The 23,024-nt window shown below is 40.9% G+C and overlaps 2 protein-coding genes across 7 annotated transcripts in view; one reads left to right on the forward strand and one right to left on the reverse strand.

Moving 5' to 3' along the window:
* The first annotated feature begins 86 nt into the window (after window positions 1-86).
* Window positions 87-8,742, forward strand: FAM8A1 (family with sequence similarity 8 member A1). The gene is made up of 5 exons (XM_074871576.1): window positions 87-706; window positions 4,243-4,363; window positions 6,438-6,561; window positions 6,777-6,916; window positions 7,247-8,742. Exons 1-5 carry the CDS (start codon window positions 124-126, stop codon window positions 7,389-7,391), a joined length of 1,113 nt encoding a protein of 370 aa, XP_074727677.1. The 5' UTR covers window positions 87-123; the 3' UTR covers window positions 7,392-8,742.
* Window positions 8,743-10,530: 1,788 nt separating this feature from the next.
* NUP153 (nucleoporin 153) overlaps window positions 10,531-23,024 on the reverse strand; it is a 46,954-nt gene continuing 34,460 nt past the window's right edge. For 4 of the 6 annotated variants that reach the window (XM_074871517.1, XM_074871528.1, XM_074871509.1 and 1 more), the window contains 7 exons: window positions 21,168-21,782; window positions 19,059-19,253; window positions 17,700-18,542; window positions 15,643-16,011; window positions 13,626-13,898; window positions 12,103-12,262; window positions 10,531-11,635 (listed from right to left, as the gene is read on the reverse strand). In XM_074871517.1, the coding sequence (XP_074727618.1) occupies window positions 11,551-11,635; window positions 12,103-12,262; window positions 13,626-13,898; window positions 15,643-16,011; window positions 17,700-18,542; window positions 19,059-19,253; window positions 21,168-21,782 (2,540 nt within the window). In that variant the 3' untranslated portion in view covers window positions 10,531-11,550. Of the gene's footprint in view, window positions 11,636-12,102; window positions 12,263-12,288; window positions 12,698-13,625; window positions 13,899-15,642; window positions 16,012-17,699; window positions 18,543-19,058; window positions 19,254-21,167; window positions 21,783-23,024 lie in introns of those variants that run through there. The other 2 variants (XM_074871536.1, XM_074871547.1) reach the window with 2 other exon arrangements.

The following is a 23,024-nucleotide window of genomic DNA, read 5'->3' on the forward strand; positions in this document are numbered from 1 at the left end:
CGCCTAGCGTTTGTCCGCTTCCTCTGCTCCCCCCCGCCCCTCCGCGGTAAGTGGGAGAGGCGAGGCATCTCCCCGACGCGTGCGCGCTGCGCACGGCACGCAGTGTCAGAGGGGAGGGAGGAGATGGCGGAGTCCGCCGCGGAGCCGAGCGCGGGCCGGACCGGTGCTGGGGCGGCGGCAGCGATGGCGGAGGGTGATAGCGAGCGGAGCGACAGCGTCGCCAGAGCGGGGGAGGCCGCGGCCGCCGCGTCGTCTCCACCGTGCTCCCCTCCGTGCTCCCCTCCGGCGGCCGCTGGGGGCGAGGGCGCCGGGGCGAAGCCGCTGAGCGCGGCGGAGTACGCGCGGCGCGTGCACCAGTGGCTCTGGGACTCGTACTGCGGGTACCTGGGCTGGCAGGGCTGCCTGCCCGCCCTCCTCGCCAACGCCAACAGCGCCGCCGCCAGCCCCGGCCCCCCTCGCGTCGCCGCGCCGCCGCCGCCCCCGCCCTCCCCGCCGCCCGGAGCCGCCGCCGCTGCTTACTACAGCCCCTTCTACCTCTTCGCTCCGGTGCCAGCGCACACGGCCACCGCCGGGCCAGGGCCCCGCGCCTCAGCCGGCGCTTGGCCGGGAGCGGCGGGTAGGTTGGCCCCTCTGCCCAGGGCGACCTCCAGCAGCGCCGCCGGCGCCAGCGGCAGCGCCGCCCCCAGGGAGACGGGGCGGCCGGCAGGTGAGGGGGGCGAGCGGGCCGGGGCCCGGGCCCGGGCTGGGTCGCTTCGCGGCGGGGGGAGGGAGCGGCCGGCCTAGCCCGTGGGGAGGCGACCGGCGGGGCCCGAGTCCCTGCTCAGCCGCTGGCTGCCGTGCGGGGCGGGTGGGCGCGGGGCCGGGGCCTTGCTGCCTGCGGCGCCTTCGGTCTCCGCCGCTCCCCCGCCGCCGTGTTGGGAAACGGCGTCTCCGGGAGGAAGCGGGGGGGTTTTGCAACGTTGGGGGCCGCTGCGCTTCTGAGGGCGGCAAACCCGGGCACGTCGCTGTGCCTTGTAAAAGGGGACAGCCCAAATACCGAGTTTGTAAATCCAGAACTTAATCCGCAAGCGGGTTTGAGAGGGTTGACCTGGGTGTACGGCTTATAGCTTTAGTGCTTGTAAGGCGTTTTCATGGATATGAAGAAGGTTGGTTTTTGGTTTTTTTTTTCAATGAAACTTGTGGTCATGGGCTTGTAATGCATCAAGCTTTATAAGTAGGCTGTTTGGATGATGAAATCTAAAGTAACTTTATCAGTTTTTAGTGGGCTCTTGGTGCTCCAAGTCACTTAATGAAACTGAAGCAGAGAAGTCAAAACAGGCTTACATTCAGCAAGCTAACAGCAAGACCCGAGATAAACAAAAGTCTGCTACGGCTGTATATATTGAAGGCTGTGTATAGCAGTGCTTCTGTTTATATTTGTTCGAGAGTAAGACAAACTTGCTCTGGTCACGTCAGAGAGAAAACCTGGAGCACAAACATTTCTTCACAAGTCGAGGAGCACCTAGGTGACATTCCTGAGTGTCTGGTAGCACCTTGAGTAATGGTAGAAAACCGTGGAGCAGAACACTGCTGAAGAACTTTGGAGAAAAGCCAGATCTCCTCTCTTTCTGCAGGGCAAAGTACAGCATTACTGGTCTGTAACATTTTTTATAAGCTCAGTGGCTGGGTGTGAGGGAAGAACGTTTTCAGTTGCTTTTTCTTTCTTTTGAAGGGAAGGGAATGTAGCTTTTGAACTTGCTTCTTTCATGGGGTTGTGAGCAAATGTTGTTTAAACAAGGTTATAACACAAAGTAGTATTTTATTTAATCGTGCCCTGATTCTGAGGTATAGATTGCTTATAAACAGATACTGCCTGTCATTGAAAAAGAGGATATGGACAAAGGCTAAACTGAAATGATTCGTGGATTTTTAACTAGTTCTTCAGGAACTGATTCCATATGTTAAAGGTAATTTAGGGCATGAATAGCATTTCGTGCTGCTGAATATGGTTACTCCGAATGCTAAATGCTGTTGCAACACTTGGCCTTCTTAAGGGAACTCTGTAGGTCATATATGATACAATTGTAAACAAAGACTGTGCTGCTAGTGCTTTGTCTCCAGATTGCAGATGGATGTATCTGGAACAACTAAAGCGATTATGGCTCCTTTTCTGCTGCAGATCATTGCCCACACAGCAGGCTCGGCAGGGCAGGTCATGGATGTGTCCCTACACCACTGCAGTTTACAGCCCAGTGCGTTTACGTAAGCTGAAATAAGTGACAGCTTATGCTAATGTTGCGGATTTTAAACTGGGATGTCAAGAAGTGGAATTGGTAACTGCCTCTTACAGTTCAGTCTGCCTGCAGGTGTGTGTCAGGGCACGAATATTAACAGCACTCTGGGCAGTAGCAGGCTTTTTGTGGACAGTTGTAATGATTTGAGACGCTTCCTCCCCTTGCCCCTCCCTGTCTTACTGCAGGAGATTACTGCTCTTCCGCTGGGAACGAGAGGGCAAAAAGTGCGTCCAGGCCTTAGCTGCCGGGTGGCAGACCGGTGCAAACCCAGCTTTATTACTAGCTTAACGTAAGATCCTAGACTTTGAGCTGAGACGGATGCGTGTTGCGTTTGGCTGTCCCTGCCATACAGATAGTAACCCCTGGCAAAATAGTGGATTTCTGTTATGAGGAACGTTTCAAATAGCTGCAGTGGAAGTCTGCCAGAGCCTAGGGGTTGCCAAGGCTTCTTAATATAATGGAGTTTAACATAATTTGAATACTTATTTTCTTAGCCCCACTTAGCTTCTTCCTTATTCATTTATTGAATCGAATAGATTCAAATGAAACTGTGCCATGAACTTAAACAAATGTGCTCCTTTTAACAGAGCCAACGAATGCTTTTATCTGGCACTCTATGCACGAGCCAGGATTGGGAGACTGGCTATGCTCCCTTCTGCCTTAGTTGAAGAATCTTTAATTAGAATTTAACTGACAACTTGTATGTGCTTTGACAATGCGAATTGAATCCATCTTAGTATTATATGTGTAACAGTCATGCTACTTGATATTATGGATGCAGAGTTATCGGTGAAACAGGTATGAGATAAAGATATATCAACCAAGGTATGTTAAATAAGAACTTGCACTTACCTAATCACTGCTTGATTATACTTACCCCATTTTAAAAGCGCCCAAGTGCTGTGGGCTCTCAGCTTCGCTTGCATAGCTTGTGAGGCTGGGACTGGCAGTATCAGTCTCAGTAGTTGAAGTGTGGAGGCTTATTGTAAGTGAAATTTGATGATGTTTTTTGAGATTGGAGAGGGGAACGATTTGCTTTCCTCTTTTTCCTTTTCTCCTTTCCCTGTGTGTGGGGGTAGGTGTTCTCAGAAACACTAACAAAGGCAGTCACTATTTTCCACAAGTTACATCTACTAGTACTTGGGTATTTCCAAATGAAGTTTTGATGTGAGTCCTTACTGGTGAGAGAGTCATGTTTGGGAAGTAGAGGGCTAGGTGGGTCCAGATGAAATTATTTTGCAACTCTATTCCTTGGAAACTTTCTAAGATACTTTTTGATGTTTTCCTTGCATTTATCATCCGAGGTAGCATTATCAACAAAAGCTTTGTGACCACTTGCTTGGTGTCCATGTGCACTTGGCCAATTAAATACATTTTCTGCCTCGCGGTAGTGCAGCATGCTGTGTTTTGTTATAATAAGTAGTCTACAGGAATGTTTATGTCAAGTATGACTAATATTTTCATCTGCTCCTGTTTCTGGGTCTGACTGGAGACAAAATAGGCTGTTTTGCTTTCAGAGAGCTGGTACTCAGTACATATGGAAGCCTTGCTGTTGAGTGATAGAGAAGTTGTGGTAGATCTAGTTTTCCTTTTATCCAAACCCTCAGATTTACTGAAATCTCTTCTCTCTGAGGCTGTTCTAAACGAAAGAACACAAAAATTGATGCATCTTCAGTGTACTTTGGTTCTTTAGTGGGGTGGGATTTTGTCTGTAATTCTAATTATGAGGGGACTCGGAGTTCTGAAAGTGTTTAATTTAATTTAAGAAGGTTCTTATAACGCAATGCAAATAATTCAGATCATTTTTTATTCATACACCTTTAGAAGTTTTCTTAAAGATGATGTGAGCTGAGATCAAGATCTTGATTATGTTCTTGCAATGAGATTAATGGTGAAAAGTTCTTTAGATTATAGTGTGAACATTGTTAGTGCAGTAAAATCTGGGTAATGTTAACTATTTCTGTTACAGGTCGGGAGTTCATTATCCCTTCGTTGGCACACAGGTTCATAGCAGAGATGGTGGATTTTTTTATTCTGTTCTTTATAAAGGCAACCATTGTTTTAAGTATTATGCACCTCAGTGGAATAAAGTAAGTTGAACAATTTAAAGCTTTGTTATATACAGCTTTAAGCTCTTCATGCTCTTTGAGGTGTCATGATGTATATATGGTATGCTAATGCATGTGATGACACTTAATAACTGTCAAAAGTTCAGGAAAAAGCACCACTAGGTTAACCTCCTTTTTAAATACTTCCTGATTTGGGGTTGGCTGATGGAAACAGAATTTGTACAGGTGTCTTCATAGGCTCACAAACTCTTTACTAAGGATAGATTAGACCTGCAGTATTATTTTGGGGGGGGGGGGGGCAATAGCAAGATTTTTAAAAATTTCCAAGAAAAATATTGACAAATAAGCTTGTTTTTTTAAACAGCCTTTAAAAATGTACTGGATCTGGCTGGGATGGAGTTAATTTTCTTCATAGTTATCTCCTGTTGTGCTGTGTTTTAGATTTGTGACCAAAACAATGGTAACCCACAACAACATCAAAAAAATCATATCCTGCATGTCAGATGTGTATGTACTTTCAAAATAGAGCCTGATGGCTAGGAATGCTGCAGTCTTTGCTGGGCATAAGTTGGGTATCCTAAAAGTATGATTATGCATTGTGTATATCAACTGTAGATTGATATACTAGACTGAAAGATTCTTCATTTCACATTTTTATACTCAGATATAATCGTTTACCTCAGACTGTTTCTTTTTTATCTGCTGCTTTAACTGGAGATATCTTATTCCATAGCTCATTTAGTTCCTCTGCTTTGGGTTGGTGTAATCAAATATTTCGGTCTGATTAGGAGTTGAAAGCTTGGGGTAGTCAGTAATTCCGTTACTGTACAAACACATTTCAGAATCCAAGTTTTCTGCTAAAGAACATTCCAAAGGTTTGACTGACTGTAAACTGATACTGTACAGATAACATCTTTCAGTCCTTAAACAGCTGCTTGAAAGGTGTGTGTGGAAGAGGGTCAAATCCGAACCAGTAAATTTGTTAATGTAAATGATCAGTGGTTTTTTGTTCAGATAAGCATGTAATTAAAATGCCAAACTCTCAGTTCTGTTTAGTTGCCAAAACCTCCAATTCTGACCTGACAGCTTGTATTTCCATTTTGGTTTTAGTATGCTGAGAATGATACAAAATGAAGTACTGGAAAGATGGGAAACTATTGCTTCTGAAAAGTAGTGAAGGGGGTGGAAAGAGGGAATCTTTTTCAATTAATTTATAGAATATTCAATATTACTACTTTTGCAAGAGCCAATAAGTTGGTTACAAGGAACTTCACAGAAACATTCTAGGGTTTTTTTGCTTATGAGATGTGGTGTGCTTGAGGTTGGGCTGAGGAGTTGGCGTGAAAAAAATCACCCTCGCAGGCTCAAGACAGAAACTTCAAGCCAAGGTTGTACTGGAAGGAAATGCAGGTTGTGCCACGCTATTTTTTACTTCCTTAACTATTTTGATCCTTGAGTCTGAATAAAGAGGAGGGCAGGTAGTGCAAATATAGATGTTCTGTTCTGAAGTGGGATTGCATGTTTCTGTGTGAGTAGTAATTCTCACTTAGATGCATGAGTGAAAAGTCCTTGCCTAAATACATGTTGCAAGTATGCCCATTCCAGGTATTAGATAAGAATGTTAAATCTGTAGAGTTTATCTTGTGAAAATATGCAGTTGTCTCAAAATTGATGCTTTGCATAGCTTTGTTAAGAGTAAAAACCTGACGGTCTCAATTGCTTGAAGTTCAAAACTTCCTCTTGCATGCCAAGGTGCCTGCTTTACTGGTGATCACATGCAGAATCTTTTGTTTATCTCCCAAGAAGTGTGAGAATTTCCAGAACAATTCAGCAGCTTGCTACGCAGGGGCACCATTGTGCAAAAGTGGTAATAAGGAATGATCTTTTCTTAATGACAAAGACTGAAAGGAACTAGGCAGCAGCTCAGAAGGAAGCCTAGTGTTCTGAGTTTTAATGCCTTGTTTAGTATCAGAGAAGCCAAGGAACTTTTGTTCTTTTACTAACACCAGAACTGAAGGAGTGAATTCTAATATTAAAGGGGTAACATTGGTACTGGGAGAAGGATGGTTCTAAAGTTTAGTCTTATTTTGTACAGGGACATCTCTAAATTTGCCATGCATTACATAATAGAAGAAATAGATGAAGATACGTCCATGGAAGATTTGCAGAAAATGATGATAGTAGCTCTCATCTACAGGCTATTAGTCTGCTTCTATGAGGTAACTATTCATAAACATTAACTTCCATAATTAATAGTTGTCAGTTGTTGAATAAATGTTTAAAAGGCTTCTATCACCTGTAAAGTAAATCCTCTTTACAGTATTTTGCATTATGATGAATTTATGACATTCACATAGTTTTGAGGAAAACCAAGTTTGCTAGACCAGTCAACAACATGGCGTTGTGTGGAATTGAAATAACTTTTCTTTTACAGATAATCTGCATTTGGGGAGCAGGTGGAGCAACCCCAGGGAAGTTCTTGCTTGGACTGCGAGTTGTGACATGCGATACATCTGTACTTATTGCGCCCAGCCGTGTGTTAGTCATTCCATCTTCTAATGTCAGTATGACAACGTAAGTGCTCTTAGCTCAGGCATGTTGCTTTCAGGTTAATAGTGTGGAAAGCGTATGATTTGGAAGGAAATACACCATTTCTTTATCACTGACCTTTGCAATAATTAGATTGCAAGACCTATTGTTAGATTCTGTGATCTATGAATAAAATAGCAATTATTCAGTCATGTGAATGTTTTTCAGGTTAGGTGATAAAATAGCCTCCTCTGAACTCTCCGGAGATTGATTTTTGTGCTGTGCAAAACTGAGGCACTAAACTTCAAAGTAAACTAGCTACTAATTTAAGCAGAAAAATGAAAATAAGGCACTGAATGTTTTATTCTATTTCAGGTCCACAATACGAGCTTTGATCAAGAATTTTTCTATTGCTTCGTTTTTTCCTGCATTCATTACACTGCTGTTTTTCCAGCACAACAGAACAGCCTATGATATCGTAGCAGGAACTATTGTGGTAAGAAGAAATGGAGTCAGATGATACCAACAGATGAGATTTCCAGACTGGTTTTGAACATCCCCTCCCACCCCCAGTGAACAAAGACCTACCCCAAAACTGAAATTGAGGTGTCTCTCAGAATCTTTTGCCCAAATTAAATGGGAACTAATTCAGAAGCTAAAGAAAATGTCTTGCTCCAGTATGATGCCAGCAGCTACCTTCAAAGTATTGGAGTTTTCGTGAATGCCAAAGAAGTTTGGGAGAAACAATACATACTAAATCCGGAAGTATTAGCCTCCGATTGATGAGTGGCAGTCTTAACTGCAGAAGGGAGCTGTTCTCTGTGGGAAGCAGATCCCTAGAAATATGCCACCCTAAAAGAAATGTCGCTCCTACAGTTTTGGATGTTGGCAGGTAACTAGAAAATCAAGTTGTTTTCCAAGCAGTTGCCTAAGTCATGTGATAAACTCTGAGGGGAAGAGAACTGCAGTATTAAACAGTAAGGCAAATTGTGTTAATTAAATTGCCATGTGTGTAGAGAGATGAGCAGTGATTCTCATGCCCCTTATTATTGCTACACTGATATTCCCTCACCTCTTAGTATTTTATCAGAATGTTGCTGTGAAAAGTTATTTGCATGATTGTCTCAAGCGTTGTCACTTATTTCACATGTCAAAGCTAATAAAGAGGTGAAATAGTAGCTGCTTTTTCTCTGGGAAGGGCATGTTATGCGCCAGTGTTAGTGAATTGGTGTGTGTGTGTAAATAATTTTGGAGCTATGAACAGTACAGACCATGCCATGTTTCACCCAATGAAAGGTAACTTTTTTGCTTCTGTTTGGAGTGAAAGCACTTGTCTATTTCTTGCATAGAATACCAAGCAAAACACCTGAATGTGTTTCAGGAGCATGCAGAAAACATTAACTAAACTGTGTTATGGGTGTAAATCTACAGGACTACCAATACTGGTTATTTTTACTTCATAATTCTGGCTAATTGTATATTCAGAGTAACTTAAATACTGAATAAAGAAGCCTAATATTTTGCATGATTACATAACTTTGATAATTTGTTTATTCTCATGCTGTTAGTATCTTGGGAAAGGAATATAAGCAACAATGTTAATGTTTTATTAAAATTTGAGTAAGAGTTTGGAATTCTTCTAGAGCCTAGTTTTTGTGTGTTCCTCTCCGAGGTATAACTTGCTGCTCGGTGGCTGAAGTTCTCACCCTACCTTCAGTTTTGGACGAGGGCTTGGCTGATAATAGAAATGTTTGAGAGCTTGGTTATCTCTCTTATCTTTCTGTGAAATAATCAGTAATGTGTTAATATTCCACAATTTTTTAATTTTGACAAGTGGTGGTGTTCTGTGTATAAATATAATGTACCACGTATGTGTTCTGATCTTCATTTACAACAATGTTTCAGGACCAGAGCCACTGCTTAATAGTGGGAGAATGACTTTTGCATCAGTTACCTCTCCAGAATGAAGTTGTTAGGGATTTCTGAAGTAAAAAAAGTAAATTCTCAGCTAGAAACCTGATTTTGAAGTCTCTACATATCTGTATTGAAGTACCTCATCATTTTGAGGGTTACTACTGTTTTACACTGGTAATTTATTACCAAAGACTTGAGTGTCTTAAATGTACCGTTAGCACTAGAGCAATGTTACTGACATGCATCACTGAAATAAAAACGTTGAAGCATTGAAGAGCAAGAAGCAAGGCTGAATAAAGCACCCTTTTGATGTTCAGACCACTTTAGACCACCTGAAGATGTTTAGCTGAAACAGAACTTCAGAGATACCACTTAACTGTTCTTACAAGGAATTGCACTGTTGATTTGAGTACTCACTGAAGTTAGAAGTTCAGGCATGGCAGTCAGCCTGCCAGAACTAACAAATCCCTTCTTAGGCTGAGCGTTGCCCACTTACAATTTCAGTATGAACACAAAAAGAACTTTTGTTCTAATTACTGTAGCAGTGACCTAGAAACTAGGCTTCAAGATGGGGGGGAGGAAAGGAAAAGCAACACCCTTAGATAAAACTTCATTGCTACCCAGTTAGGTGTAAGGGAAGGTATCTCTTACCCTGTAGAAAAATACCAGGCCTTCCAGAGCAGGTAAAGAAAACAATTACAATTCAGGAACACAGGGCCTGTCCTTGGAAATATGTATACATTGTGCTGTTGCAAACACTAGCTTTTAGTTTGTCTCTTAATGCGAGTTGCATTGAGGATGCAGCTTTTTTTCTGTTTGTAGGATGAGTACTTGACAGGTGACAGAGCCAAGGAAAAGAAGTGAAGTTTACGGCGTTTTTCAGATTTAGACACCTGGAAACACATAACTGCATATAATCTCTCCACAGCTACAGTGGCAGGAGGCGACTATCTGAACAGCAGCTTACATGTGTGGTTTTGAAGTCTAGTTGGTGGATATTTTCTATTTATAGAAAATGTAAGACTCCAGATAAGTCTGTGTAAGACTCCCATGAAAACAAAAGTTAGCCTTTGTGCTCCTGTCAAGCCTGGTTCATGGTCAGAGTATCTAATTTTGTAATACTGGCACCTGTAGCTGTGCAAGTGCTGACCAGCACTGGGGGGAGTGGCAGAAGCACAAGCCAAAAACCCCAGTGACGCCTCTAAAGACGTTTAAAGCTTACACAATGATGCAGGTCTTTTCAGTTCTAGCTGTAGCAAGCACTCTGATCTCAACCATAAACTGAATGCTGTAGTGTAGTAAAAGTTCAGCTGTGATCCCCAGACAAATGAGCATTTCCTCTCATTTTACTGGAATAATGTCTGTTCTTTAAGAAGCTCCTCCAACTGCTACAGACATGGAAAAAACCCAAATTACTCATTTACAACCAGGTGTACTTCTTCCTCTTTAGTTAGAATGATGGTGAATGTTTGTAAAATTAGCCTTTTTTTTTTTTTTTTAATAGCTCTATAAAAATTAACTGCAACCCTTGCAGCCAGGCAGCTGACACCCTGACATATGGCTCTGAGCTTAAGTCAACAATAAAACTCTACTTTGTGCCAGGGAACCCCTAACTAATATAAGATCCTCTAAAATCAGCATCTGTCAGAAAGCAGAGGTTGGAGAAAGCATGTGACATTGCTCAGGTGGAGTGAGTCATCTCATAGAGCTGCAGATGCCTTCAGGGAGAGTTACAACCGCCAAACAATATTTCATAGTTTTTATTGATGGCATTTATCCCATGGTTTAACATGTTAATTATACTGTAATAAACATGGCTTTAATATTAAACTTTTCCTTATTATCCAAAGTCACCACAGTCCATTTCAGTAAATATAAAAATATATACTTAATACTTTGTACAATACTGGTTTTTGGTCCAAACAAAAATGGATCAGAAAAGCCAATAAACTTACTTTAAGAATTCCCAATTTTAAAGATTTTCTAAATGGATTTAGGCAACTTTGAATAATGGGATTTACATAAAATCTGAGACAATACTAAACAAAAATGGCTGTAACACACAAAATTAAAATTTCAATTTCACAGATTTGTTATGCCAAAAAAGTACATAGAGAAACAAAATTGTATTTACACATGTTTCATAATAAAATAACAAAGGCGAGACAGGTGATAAAGGGCTGTAAGAATGAAAATATAGAAATAGCATAATTATTAAATGAAGAACTACAGATCTAACAAGTCCTTAGCACGGATCATCCTTTAATCAGTCTTCCTCTATCAGAAAATTTTAGTGCACAATACACCCAAACTCACTCACTTCACACATACACCAGAACAAACTCAGCATAGAAATCATTCGTTATCAACATTCTCTACTCTATACAGCATCCCTCGCTGATATAATTACAATTTCGAGGCGTCAGTAAACGCAGATGAGCGCACATAGTGGTGCAGATGAGGAGGTATTGTACAAGCCATTCACTGTGCAGGCTCTACTCACGGCTACAGCCAGACCATGCCGAGTCAGTGAAAGAAGGAACTTGGAGTCTAAAATAGTTTTGCTTGAGAATGAACGGCCCTGTTGCCAACTCTATTTGTTACCAAAAAGAAAACCTAACTGGGGAGAGGGAAGGGAAGGGCAGCAGAGTTTTCTATTCCTTTAGGCAGATCTGACTTCAGCTAACCCAGCATGAGGTACGATCCCAACAACTGAACAATGCAGGGTAGTAGCTGCTTCGAAAGTTGCGATACCAATCGGGCGATTATTTTCTACGTCTAAATGCAGTCTTTATCTTCCGACCAGAAACTGAAGATCCAGAGGCAGAGAAAACATTTTTCCCATTAGTCCTATCAAAAGAAATTAGTAGTTCAGAGTTTAGGACAGTGTAGCTGAAAATTCAGTAGCAGCACTGAGTAGATACTCCAGAACAACTGTTTCATAGTCTTGTCTCACTAGTTACCCGCTGGAAACAAATGGCATATGATGAACAGGAGGGAGAGAGTTCCAGAAACCAAAAGCAATTAAATCTCTCTTATTCAGAAGGTAAGTAGCAGCATAATGGCTAGATACGGATTTTACCTTTCAAGAACAAGACAATTTCACATACGTTGATGTGTGATATTTCTGACAGCTAGGCTCCTTTAAAGATACCGTTGCTTAGTTAGCCAGTCAGGCTAGTACAAGGAAGGATGCCCAATTTAGTTTCAAACTCCAAAGTTCATCTGAACACCTCATGATTTAACAGCAGTAGAGGCTGAACACTGTCCACTGATATTACCCGAAGCTCAAGCGAAATTCTGATACGGTCTCTTACCCCACTGTAAATGCTGGAGGCTGGCTGAACGAAAATCCTGAAGAGCCAGCAGGCTGTGCCGGTGCTGCTGGTGCAGGAGGATTTGCACTAAAAGTAAATACTCCTGGGTTATTTGGGAAGTTGAAATTAGAAGTACTACTTCCAAACTGGAATACAGAACCTGGGAAGATGGGGTGGAAGCAGAAGGGAGTAAGAAAGTTGAAATCCGAGTTCATCCTTTCCAGCAAAATTCTCATGTTCTTCCCACTATCTTTAATGAATCTTTTTTTACAGGTCGTTCAAGATGACACAGTTGGGGGAGGGAGGGCAGCAGAAGTGCCACATTACTACAGAAATGGTACATATAGAAGTATTCATTCACTTTAACAGATTCACAAAGGGATTCTCAAAGTAACACTGCTGGCACACCAATAATTAATTCTTTATTAACTCCTGTACCACCATGAAGTTTATACCTGCACATACTGATGTTTATTAATAAAGTCTTAAATTATAGTATTGAATCACGAAGATTAATATTTAAGTAAATTTCCTTGTGTTCATGCCGTCAATCTGGGGACTCCCTTTCATTTCATGTGCTAACACAGCACCTCATCTAAAAAAAAAAAAAAAAACCCAAAAACAAAAACACACACCAAAAATTCCTACCATCAAAGTAACTGATAGGCAACACAGACAATTCAGGGAGATTTTTGTCTTTAAACTGCTTCCTGATTAATGAAAGACTGAGTAATGTGGTGTGCCAACTAATCTACTGATTAGTACAAAAATGTCAGTTACTTTTAATGGAGGCTATTTTGTAAAACTTCTGAGAGGAAAAAAGGAGGCTTTTGCCTTTAAGTATTTGACGTGATGATACCCAATACATATGTTCTGGCAGTGTGTTTTTCAGTAATTAGTAGTGTGGAATAGGTCTGTCTTACACTTGAATTATAAAGATCATTCTCCGCCCCCTTCCCATGGTATTTTATACTTTATTAGTAAAAAGAACTTCAAATAATGTCTTAACCCATAAATGCTTAAAAATAATTCTGACCGTATTCTTAGACAACAAAGCCCCCAATCCAAATCAATTGCCAAAGCCTTTTAATGAAGTCAGATAACTAAGAACTACTCTAACAAATCCCAAAATAGTATTTTTGCACTGCTTCTGCCATTCTTTGTACAGCCTTATCAGCGAGTACTCCACAGTTTTCAACACTTCCTTTTAATCACTAGATTTCTCAAGAAAATAAACCCCAATATTTAGCAGTAGGGTTGCAACCCCCATCTCTGCTAAGTCTCTCGGGGGGAAGGCTTAATGTGAAACCAGCACCTATGGCACATCCTCTGCAGTCACGAGAACCACAAATGACTTAACTCTGTACCCATTATTTTTATGGAGGGTAATTCTTACACTTAATTACGCGTGCAAGGCAGAAGTCTTCTTCCTCCGTATAATTTAAGGTGCACTTCATGAAAAATCAAATCAAATCAAATCTATAATCTTTGAGACCAAAAGGAAGAGGACGGTCAGCACTCACCAGTACTGGGGGTACCAGAGCCAAACCCTGGCTGTTGGGTCGCTTGCTGTCCAAACACAGAGGGCTGAGTGCTGCTTGTCACCGAGCCAAAGGCAGGAGGAGCAGGCTGAGCACCAGCTGAAAACAATGTTGTCGACAGCGATCCGAAACTTGGAGCGCTTGGCTGGCTGGACCCTTGGCTCTGGCCAAATGCTGGTGGCTGGCTGGCACCAAACGCTGGCCCAGCAGCAGGCGCTGCAGGCCCAGAGCCAAACAGAAATGTAGAGGATGGCCCTCGGGGAACATAATAGAAATATCAGCATCTGCCAGGGCTTTTTTCCACACACACCACACCCTACCCCACCCCACCCCCCAAGAATGAATCTAGAAACAAAGGTTCTAAAGCCCCATGTTTCCCAAGTCTGGTAGCCGAATACTCACCTTAATTTCTATCTGTGTGAGTATATGAAACAAATACTATGTCAGCCAGAACAGAAATTGCACCTTTTCTTGTAAGTAACATGAGAAACACCATATTTAATGAGAGCCAGACAAAATTTAACTCTCAAACACACTGGCTGCCTAGACTCAGATTACTGTGTTAACATTCATGTTCTAGAAGCAGATTCCCACAAATAGTACGTTTTAATTTGTATTTACTAAAAGCTGTTCATATCACACAGAGAGAATATTCACTCCACTTGTATTTTTCAAACATGCAAAATACAGCTCCTGATTTGTTAGGATCAGGAGAACATGGACCTTTCTTGTCAGCAACTGCACCCCTTCCTGCCCAAGTGTTTACCACTATCAACTTCTGGGGGCCAAATCAAGCTCGCAGTGATCTCTCTGAACTCAAAAACTCAGTTAGCAAAGTAATTTTCTACGTAACATCAACAGACAACCAGCTCATTTGTTTAGTTGCTTCGGTTCTGCATGGCCAGCAGAAATAACGGAATGAAAATATGTGACTGAACAGTGACTCTGAACGCACACAGCAGATCTGCTTACGCAAAACGGGACATTTTAGACAGCACTATTAATGCAATTTAAGCAGCCTTTGTGCAACAGAAAATACCCTCTATTGCATCATAACTTGGAACGGCTGACTGTTTTTCTTTCCAAGAAGATGAATAGATATAAGGTAAAACTTAACATAGGCTTCTGCATTTAAAAAAAAATCCTTTGTGAAGATGTTTGAAATATAGCATCACCTACTAACAAAATGACACTGAAAGTTACTCATTTGTAAGCAGGTTAAATTGATCTGCTGGTTGTTATAATTTAGGAGTGTTTTCTCTCTGTTCTGGATACACCAAAAAGCATGTAAATTCGGTTTCTGTGAATGCCAAGTTTAAGCAATCAGATCAAACTAGATGAAGTCTCTTCCTCGCAGGTTCAACATTATTTCCAACATACTGCTAGGCTAGCAGGAATACAGATGATTTGGTGCATTTAGCTGTGTCATACTGCTAAATTCATGCACTGGGGTAACGAACAGAAAACGTGAAGAAACTTTATAGATTCCTATCTCGGTCTTCTCTAAATTGCTAGAAAATTAACAAACACTGGCCGTAATACTTATTGGAAACCAACCCTTACGCAGCAGTAATTGCATGTAGAGGTACTGTGAAGGAAGGATTTTGCAAATCTTGAAATTATTCACAACAGTTGAGAGTTTTAGGTATAGGAGAGAAAAATCAATGAATTTCAACTTTCTTGCCTTCTGAACTGTAAGCACTGGACTGACAGCAAGAAGAAAGAAACTATCATTCGCATGGTGAAAAGTTCCTATACAAATTGAAAGGGTTGTCCTTTGCATAAAACAATGCTGCTGCCAGTTCATTCCTAAACCACATTTCCCAAACTGTGAAAAACCGAGCCCCAATTTATAGCGTTGAATACAAATACTCAAGCTTTTTCTCTATTTTCATGCATTTGGCCTACATATTCTCCAAAGTAAAGTATTCATGAAACAGTATTTCCTTGGTCCACTACAAAATGGGAAAAATGAGAAGAGCATCTATTTAAAATGTACCTGTTGAACTTGATGTGGTGGTGGCTCCAAAGGTGAAGCCTGAATTTGCTGCATTGGTACTGCTGGCGCCCGAACCAAAGAGAAATGAAGCAAGAGCCGTGCCAGTGCTGGAGGATGTGGTTGCTGGTTTGTTTTCTTGAGAGAAGCCAAATGACTGAGATGCTGCAGATTCTGCAGAATTGCCGAAAACAGAGCTGCTCACAGTGTTGCTGGGTTGTCCAAACACAAAGGGAGCGGGAACTGGCTGAGGATTTGAGGAAGAGATGGCGCTGCCAAACACACTGCTGCTGTTGGCTGAAGTAGTGGGTACAACTGTGCTTGAGGAGCTAGAGCTCAAGAAGCTGAAGGATGGCTTTGCTGCTCCTTGATCTGAAAGGAAGAGCAGTACATAAACAACCACAGAAATTCCAAGCAAAGTACAGCAAGTAGACTCCTGTTTCAATCACCATACAAAGAGCAATCCTGAATGACATCTCAACTACTATCCCAGCTACCATCACTTACATAAACTCCAGATTTAATGTGCTGGTTGCTGCCATCCACAATTAAAGGAATGGAAAAACTGTGAAGCACAAGGAACCCACTGCAGTCTAGGCTTCATCGGTTACAAACACTAAGCACTGGCTGTCATTACCTGAACCAGTATTAACCAGTACTTCTGAACTCTTCAAACAAAAATATATTTCAGATGTTCTTAGAACATCATCATCAATCACCGGTAACAGTTTTATGGCTTTGCCCAATGGAGTATTGAAAAACACGGTGATACAGTTTCATTTGTAGCTTGTTCAAAAGTACAGCCCTGTGCCTACAGCTTTAAGTCCGGCAAAGTTTACCATCCTCCAGCCTATCTCTTCCAAGTTTAAATTCATTGTGCTTAAATTCATTGTACTTAAGCACCCTTTTAGGAGCAACAGAGAACAACCCTCCATTAAGACCATTGTTACTAAGTACTGAGTGCAGTTTTACACACTTAGAATAGAGCTGGCTGTTAAAGTCAGTCATTCTGCAGCTTTCTCTAAGCTGCCAGTCTAATCTCCTTACTAATTTGTGATCTTGTTTCAGTTTCCCACTACCTTTTTGTCCAGCAGTTATGACCCCTTTTCATCTGTTTTTAAGGGACTATACTATTCTTAAGAATGCTTGTTAAAACTTCCTTTTGCACAAGGTGCTTCAACAAATGTCTGTAACTAAACCAAACTCCAGAACTTTACCTGGCAGGTAAAAAAAACCAAGCCAAACCCAACCTCAACCCCCTCCCCCCAACAATCTCCCCTCCCGTAAAGCCCACAATCCTCCAAACCCCCTGTCTGTTCAGTAGTAGTTCAACCATAAGAATACTGTGGTTAAAACCAATATAACCCTATGTACTGCTTATTCAGGGTTACTTACTGATGCCCTTTTCTGTATCACTTCAGAAGTTAGAAACCAATTCTGTTCTCTAAAACACAGTTGCCAAGTCATACCAATGGAATTCAACAAACAGAATTTTTCCACACAGTGATCATCACTGAAGAACTTGAGATAATCTCCCACTGCAGACTTTCAACAAATTAAAGGAACACAAAACTGTGTAATATCTATGAAGTAATTTTTATACTTTCGTAGCAATAGAGAAACAGCAGTATACCCTGTAGCATAAACTACAAGTACATGGGAATAAGATATTCCCTCTCCCATTCCCTTTCACTATGAAAAACAGCACTAGTCTGATGCCTCTATACTGCACCATACTAGAGCTTTTATCACCAGCTGAGCTGCTACTACTGAAAAAAACAGAATGCCTGTGCTCATACAAGAAGCAATACAGGTTCGTAAGGTGTGGCAATTTTTTTGTCTAAACCTAGCGTTAAAACTCACTGAAATCTAAAAAGGAATTGCCACCTATTGTCTACACATCAACAACCAGAACTAAAGACAGGCTACAGGTAGTAATAAAGCCTTTTCTAAAGCTCTACTGCGTAATATATATCAAACCCTATAGATTTTGTGCAGTATGGTCTCAGAGGTATTATTTGATGGACACGAGCAGACAAGACAAAAGTTGTTCTGTTTACCTGAAGTACTAGTTTGTGCCCCAAATGCAAAAGATGGCTTTGCCTGCTCACCCTCCTTCTCCGATGGTTTAACGAAACTAAAATTGAACATAGGTTTTGATGTGCTCTCCTCTTTGGTATGCTCAGCCGTCCCAGCTGAAAAGATAGGTTGTGCCTTTAACTCTTCATTGTCAGCTTTCTTTCCAAATGCTAATGGAGCAGCAGAAGTGACAGAGTCCTGTTTCTCTTCTGTCCTTCCCAAAACAAACTGTGAGGCAGGTGCAGACTCCACACTGCCAAAAGAGAAGCCTCCCTTGGCTGAAAGAGTTTCATCCTTTTTCTCGTCTGACTTCTTAAATGGAAAAGCAGGTGATGCTACTTCCTTTTCTGCCACAGTTCCAAAAGTGAAGCCACTGACTCCGGTTTTATTCTCATTGGTAGTTACGGAAGAAGTAGAACTTGTGCCAAAACCAAAGCCTCCCAAAACTGGTTCCTCTTTCTTCTCCTGCTGTCCCAGGCTCGCTGTCCCAAACTGAAATGTTGAAGGAGCCTGACTGCTTGTAGATGAAAGTCCAAAGGTAAAACTGTTACTTTTACCTTCTTTGTTACCGTCTTCTGATTTAGAGTCTGAGGAAGAAACTCCAAATTTGAAGTCCCCTGCACTAGTAGGAAACTGAAATCCCCCAGCCGCAGTGTTGGAGGATGCAGATTCAGATGCGATGCCGAACTTGAAGCTCCCTTGTTCTCCAAATTTAAAATTTCCTGTGCTACCTAATGTATGAGAAGATTCAGAGGAGGCTGGCTGGACACCAAATGTAAATGATGGCATTGCAGCATTTGTGGACACAGTAGCAGTACCAAAACCTGCAGAAGTAATAAATAATGTTAAGTTTGCAATATATGATGTAATACATGTAAGCTTTAGCTACATGGCTGGGAGTCAAGTGCTGAACTTCCCAGCATCAAAACTGTTTAAAAAAAAAAAAAAAAACGAACCACAAAACAAGTAAGAAAACTTCACACTTCCTCTCTACATACACCTTTAATGGTACTCTGCCATCCACCACCTGGCTTTGAAAAGTACACTGCTAACTTCTTTGAAAGATCATGCTTTTAGTCTAAACTCCAAACTAACAACACGTAAGGCTTATAAAGAACAACTACGTCGTTAATACAAGCTTTTTGCTAAAAAGCATCATCTTTTTCTGGGGAAAGGGTGTGTAAACACAGGCACATTACCTTACTTAAGCAATATTCCTAGAGGAAAAACGAACAATTTTGCCATACCTCAAAGGAAAAATAATTGTACTTAAAAAAGAAAAACTAAAGAAAAAAATAAATTGCAGAATGCACACCCTTGTTTTTCTCATCAAGTATTACCTTTGAGCTCTGCTTTGGTGCCTGGTTTTGCACTTTCACAGGCTACACATTTTGTGGCTTCTGCTTTGTTTTGGACCAAACAGACCTCACAATCCCAGCTTCCTTCAGGCTTCTTGAATTTGTCTAAATCCAGAAATCCTCCAGAAGAAGCAGAAAATGCAGAAACACTGCTACTGGTCACAGGCACTGAACTCCCTGAGAAATAAGCAAGATAATAGTCAAACATCCTGCTTAAGTGATAAAGTGAAAGTGAACTTTTTAAGAAACTCTTAAACGTGCACTAAATTACAAAGCGGAGAAGTGTAAGAGTAAAAAACCATCAAACTACAAGTTAATTCCAGTCAAACTCAATCCAAGAATGTAAACAACAGAAACACCTAGATTCTTCTTTAAAAATCTATGTATGATTTTAAGCACAAATTGAACCAGTGACATTTAAACAGCAACTGCAGTTCAGACAATAGAGCAACACAACCTATTTCAGATGTCAATTAAAGGTACTGCATTCAACTAAAACTACTAAAAGAATTTCGGGTGACATGAGTAACCCATAGTCAAAGTTAGCACCACTCAAGTTAATGACCACTGTCAAGTGATACGAGGCTGAGAATATATCAGAATGATTCATCACCAAATCCCAAAGGACAGACTACACCATGACAAAAAAAAACCCCACAACAGAGAGGAACTCAAAGCTTCCAAACTCACAACTGTGTGTTCACTACACAAGCTACACTGTCTTCAACAGCAGCAGAAACCTCCATAAAGAGGCCCAAAAGACAACACTTGCCTTCTGATTTTTCTCCCTTGTAAAGGAAGAGATGTCACTTGATGCTGCACCCCAGCAGAAGACTTCAGTTCTGTAAGTGTAAGGACTGAAGTGGACATGCAGAAGGCACAAAAGCATCACATAATTGTCACATTCACCTATGGTTTTAAACCATTTAAGAAAGACAGAGGGTAATACCTCAAATTCTAAACAGCGAAGACAGGAATGGGTCTTCTCTTCCACAGCACACCCAGAGAATTTTTATCCTCTTGTTTTACTTGCCTCACTCATCCCCTTGACAGATGTAATATAACTGTGCAATTCTCTGCACCATGATGGTCATGGCAAAGCCCTCAGATCCAAAATTCCACCTTGCAATGGCTACAGTCTCAGACAAAAGTGCCAGCTGATCAGTCTGAGGCTGAAAGTCCATGAGAATAAGCTCTCTCTGAAATGCATTATCTTATCTGAAGAAATTCCACTCTTGCTGTACAGGATGATTACAAAAGCACAATCTAGTCCATCTTAAGATTTCTTTTTTTCTCCCAGGATATATTTCCAAAGGTGTTTTTTGACCTAATAGTATATTAAATGATGTTAAGAGCCAATGAAATTTAACACTAAAATAATTATTTCTGCTTTAAAAACAATAAACTCAGCACACTCAAAATCAATTACAATCACATACAATGGGAAACAACCCAGCGCTGCACTGAAGAAGGTGTCCACCCCCCCAAGGTCTGGAAGGACCTCGACCTTCCAGAACAAGGTCACCCATGTTCTGGAAAGCTACCACTGGCCTTCACAGGCATAGCTGAATATACAGTTTTGGTTTAGCTTAAGACAACTAGTTAAAGACTACACTGTCTTGAAATCTGGCTTCATACCTCTGCTCAGTTACACACACATGCTGAGTGGAGACATTTTTAGCCATGTTCTGTGAATACTGTTTCTACTTATGTTTAGAAAGAGGAAAAAAAAAAAACCCAACAGTATTTTTTAACTTTCTATCGAGTTCATTCTTCCCCAAATTAAAATGAGTAAATAGTTAAATAAGGCATCCAGTTTAGTCCTTTCCTCACCAGTTGCAAGCAGGGTGTATTTGCTTCAATTCAGCTCTGCACTAATACATTTCACAATCAGTTCAATTCACGTGACAGGCTGGAATCTGGGTTGAGACCTCAGAAGTGCCTGTAACCATTCCTGCAGACAGGCACTAATCCATCCTGTCTGGCATGCAGCCATGCTGCTGAAAATGTTTTTTATATGCAACGTATTTTATTCTGTAAAGAATGCACAGAGGCTGAGATTGAAACAACAGAAAAGACAAGAACACACACCTGGTTTCTCGGACTGACAAGCTACACACTTGCTGTCTTCTGCCTTATTTGAAACAAGGCACACCGCACAGTCCCAAGAGCCTTTTGGCTTCTTAAATTTGTCTCCAAACCCCAGAGTGACTGTTGTGTCAGTGCTGCTGGAGGAGGACGTCACTGTCACCGAGCTGTCTGTGACCACTGGCAATGTCAGAGCAGGCATTACTCCTGTTCCAGGCTTTGGTGTCTCACATGCTATACATTTTGTAGCTTCAGGTTTGTTCTGGACCAGACAAGTATCACAATCCCACATGTTGGGTGCTGTTTTAAATTTGTCTTCAAAGCCCAATGTTCCTGCTGTAGGGACTACTGCTTTAGAGGTGACACATTGACTTGAGCTTATTGTCTGCTTCATACTCTCAACTGTTGACACTTTAGCAGCTTCACATGTTACACATTTGCCATCTGTAGTTTTGTTTTGCAGACATGGGTCATACGTGTCAGACTGCCAAAATGAGGATGCTTGTTTAGAGGTGTCTTTACCTGCAGAAAAACTACTTATTGCAGGCCTTGTATAGACCACTGTGCTTGTAACAGGCTGTGCAGATGTAGAGGAATGTGTTTTCACAGACGTAAAGCCTAGAAAAAAAAATAAACAGGAAGATGTCTTACTGATAAAGCAGTACCCTCACTACATGTAAGTTACTTACAATATTACATGGCATAAATTTAAACCAAGTGTCAATGCTTACAACTATACATTCCAACTAACTGCAAGAGGAAGTCCCTGGAAATCTTATCTAAAGGGATGAAATTTCATATGCTGCACTGGGACACAACAGAACATTTATTTAAAGCTAGATTTAACTCTTCAGTTCCAAGAAAGTTTTAAATACAAATCTTCACTGGTAGATACAAGTGTGAACAAACAGTACTGAAAGTTGACTGTCCATCACAGACTAGATATAATCCAATTTCATCTTAAGACACCATGCCCAATCGAATCAAATTTCTAAAGCTATTTCTGCCATAGTAGATGACTCACATTTACTTCAGTAGCTGTAGAGCAGCTGGTAGTTGGAGCAGCAATCCACATGGTATTTCCCCACAGATACTGAGTATTAATTAAGTAATAAAAATGAAGACAACAGACCAATTGTTATCTATAATCTTTGTTCAAAATGCACTGGACACAGGCCAACTCCTTATTTAAAGGTGCCAATTTTAACTGAAAAGTTGAACCACCAATATGGAAACACTAAAGAAAATGCTATGGCAATGCATCTTCGACTGCAGCACAAATTACTTAAAGCTAAAATGAAGAGGGTTTTTTATTATTATTATGTTGGTTTAGAGCTGGGGGGTTTTTTGTATGGGAAGTGGAGTCTTTGAACAGTGTGGATTTAGAACCTGCTTCTCTTAAGATAAAGAAAATGAATGTCACTTCACTCATAGGTCTTTCCTTAAATAAAATGCACAGTGTATTTTCTCTCACAGTTCTTTCCAATATAAAAAAAGCACTGCCTTCTTAAGAAGTATATAGATTTATCATTTCATAAAAAAAAAAAAAAAAGGGTCCTGATGCAACTGAAGGCTTATGGGAAAAGATCAAATTCAATAAAGTCCTTTTTCTTAAAACAAAAAACATGACCTACACACACTTTATTAAACAGTTGAAAACAACTGCAATTACTTAAAAAGAAAAAATTAGAAAAGGGTTTTTAAAGTGAAACAGCCCACTTCTACTTAAAATTTACATGTGAATCCATAGTAACTGTTATTATTTAAAGCCAGAAATTTGCAGCTTTTGAAACATCTTTAGGAATGAAACTGTCTTTACTGTTCTTAATTTCCAGACGTGGTGAAGGTGGGAGAGGAATG

This window comes from Strix uralensis, chromosome 1 (assembly GCF_047716275.1).
Source record: "Strix uralensis isolate ZFMK-TIS-50842 chromosome 1, bStrUra1, whole genome shotgun sequence".
NCBI lineage: Eukaryota > Metazoa > Chordata > Aves > Strigiformes > Strigidae > Strix > Strix uralensis.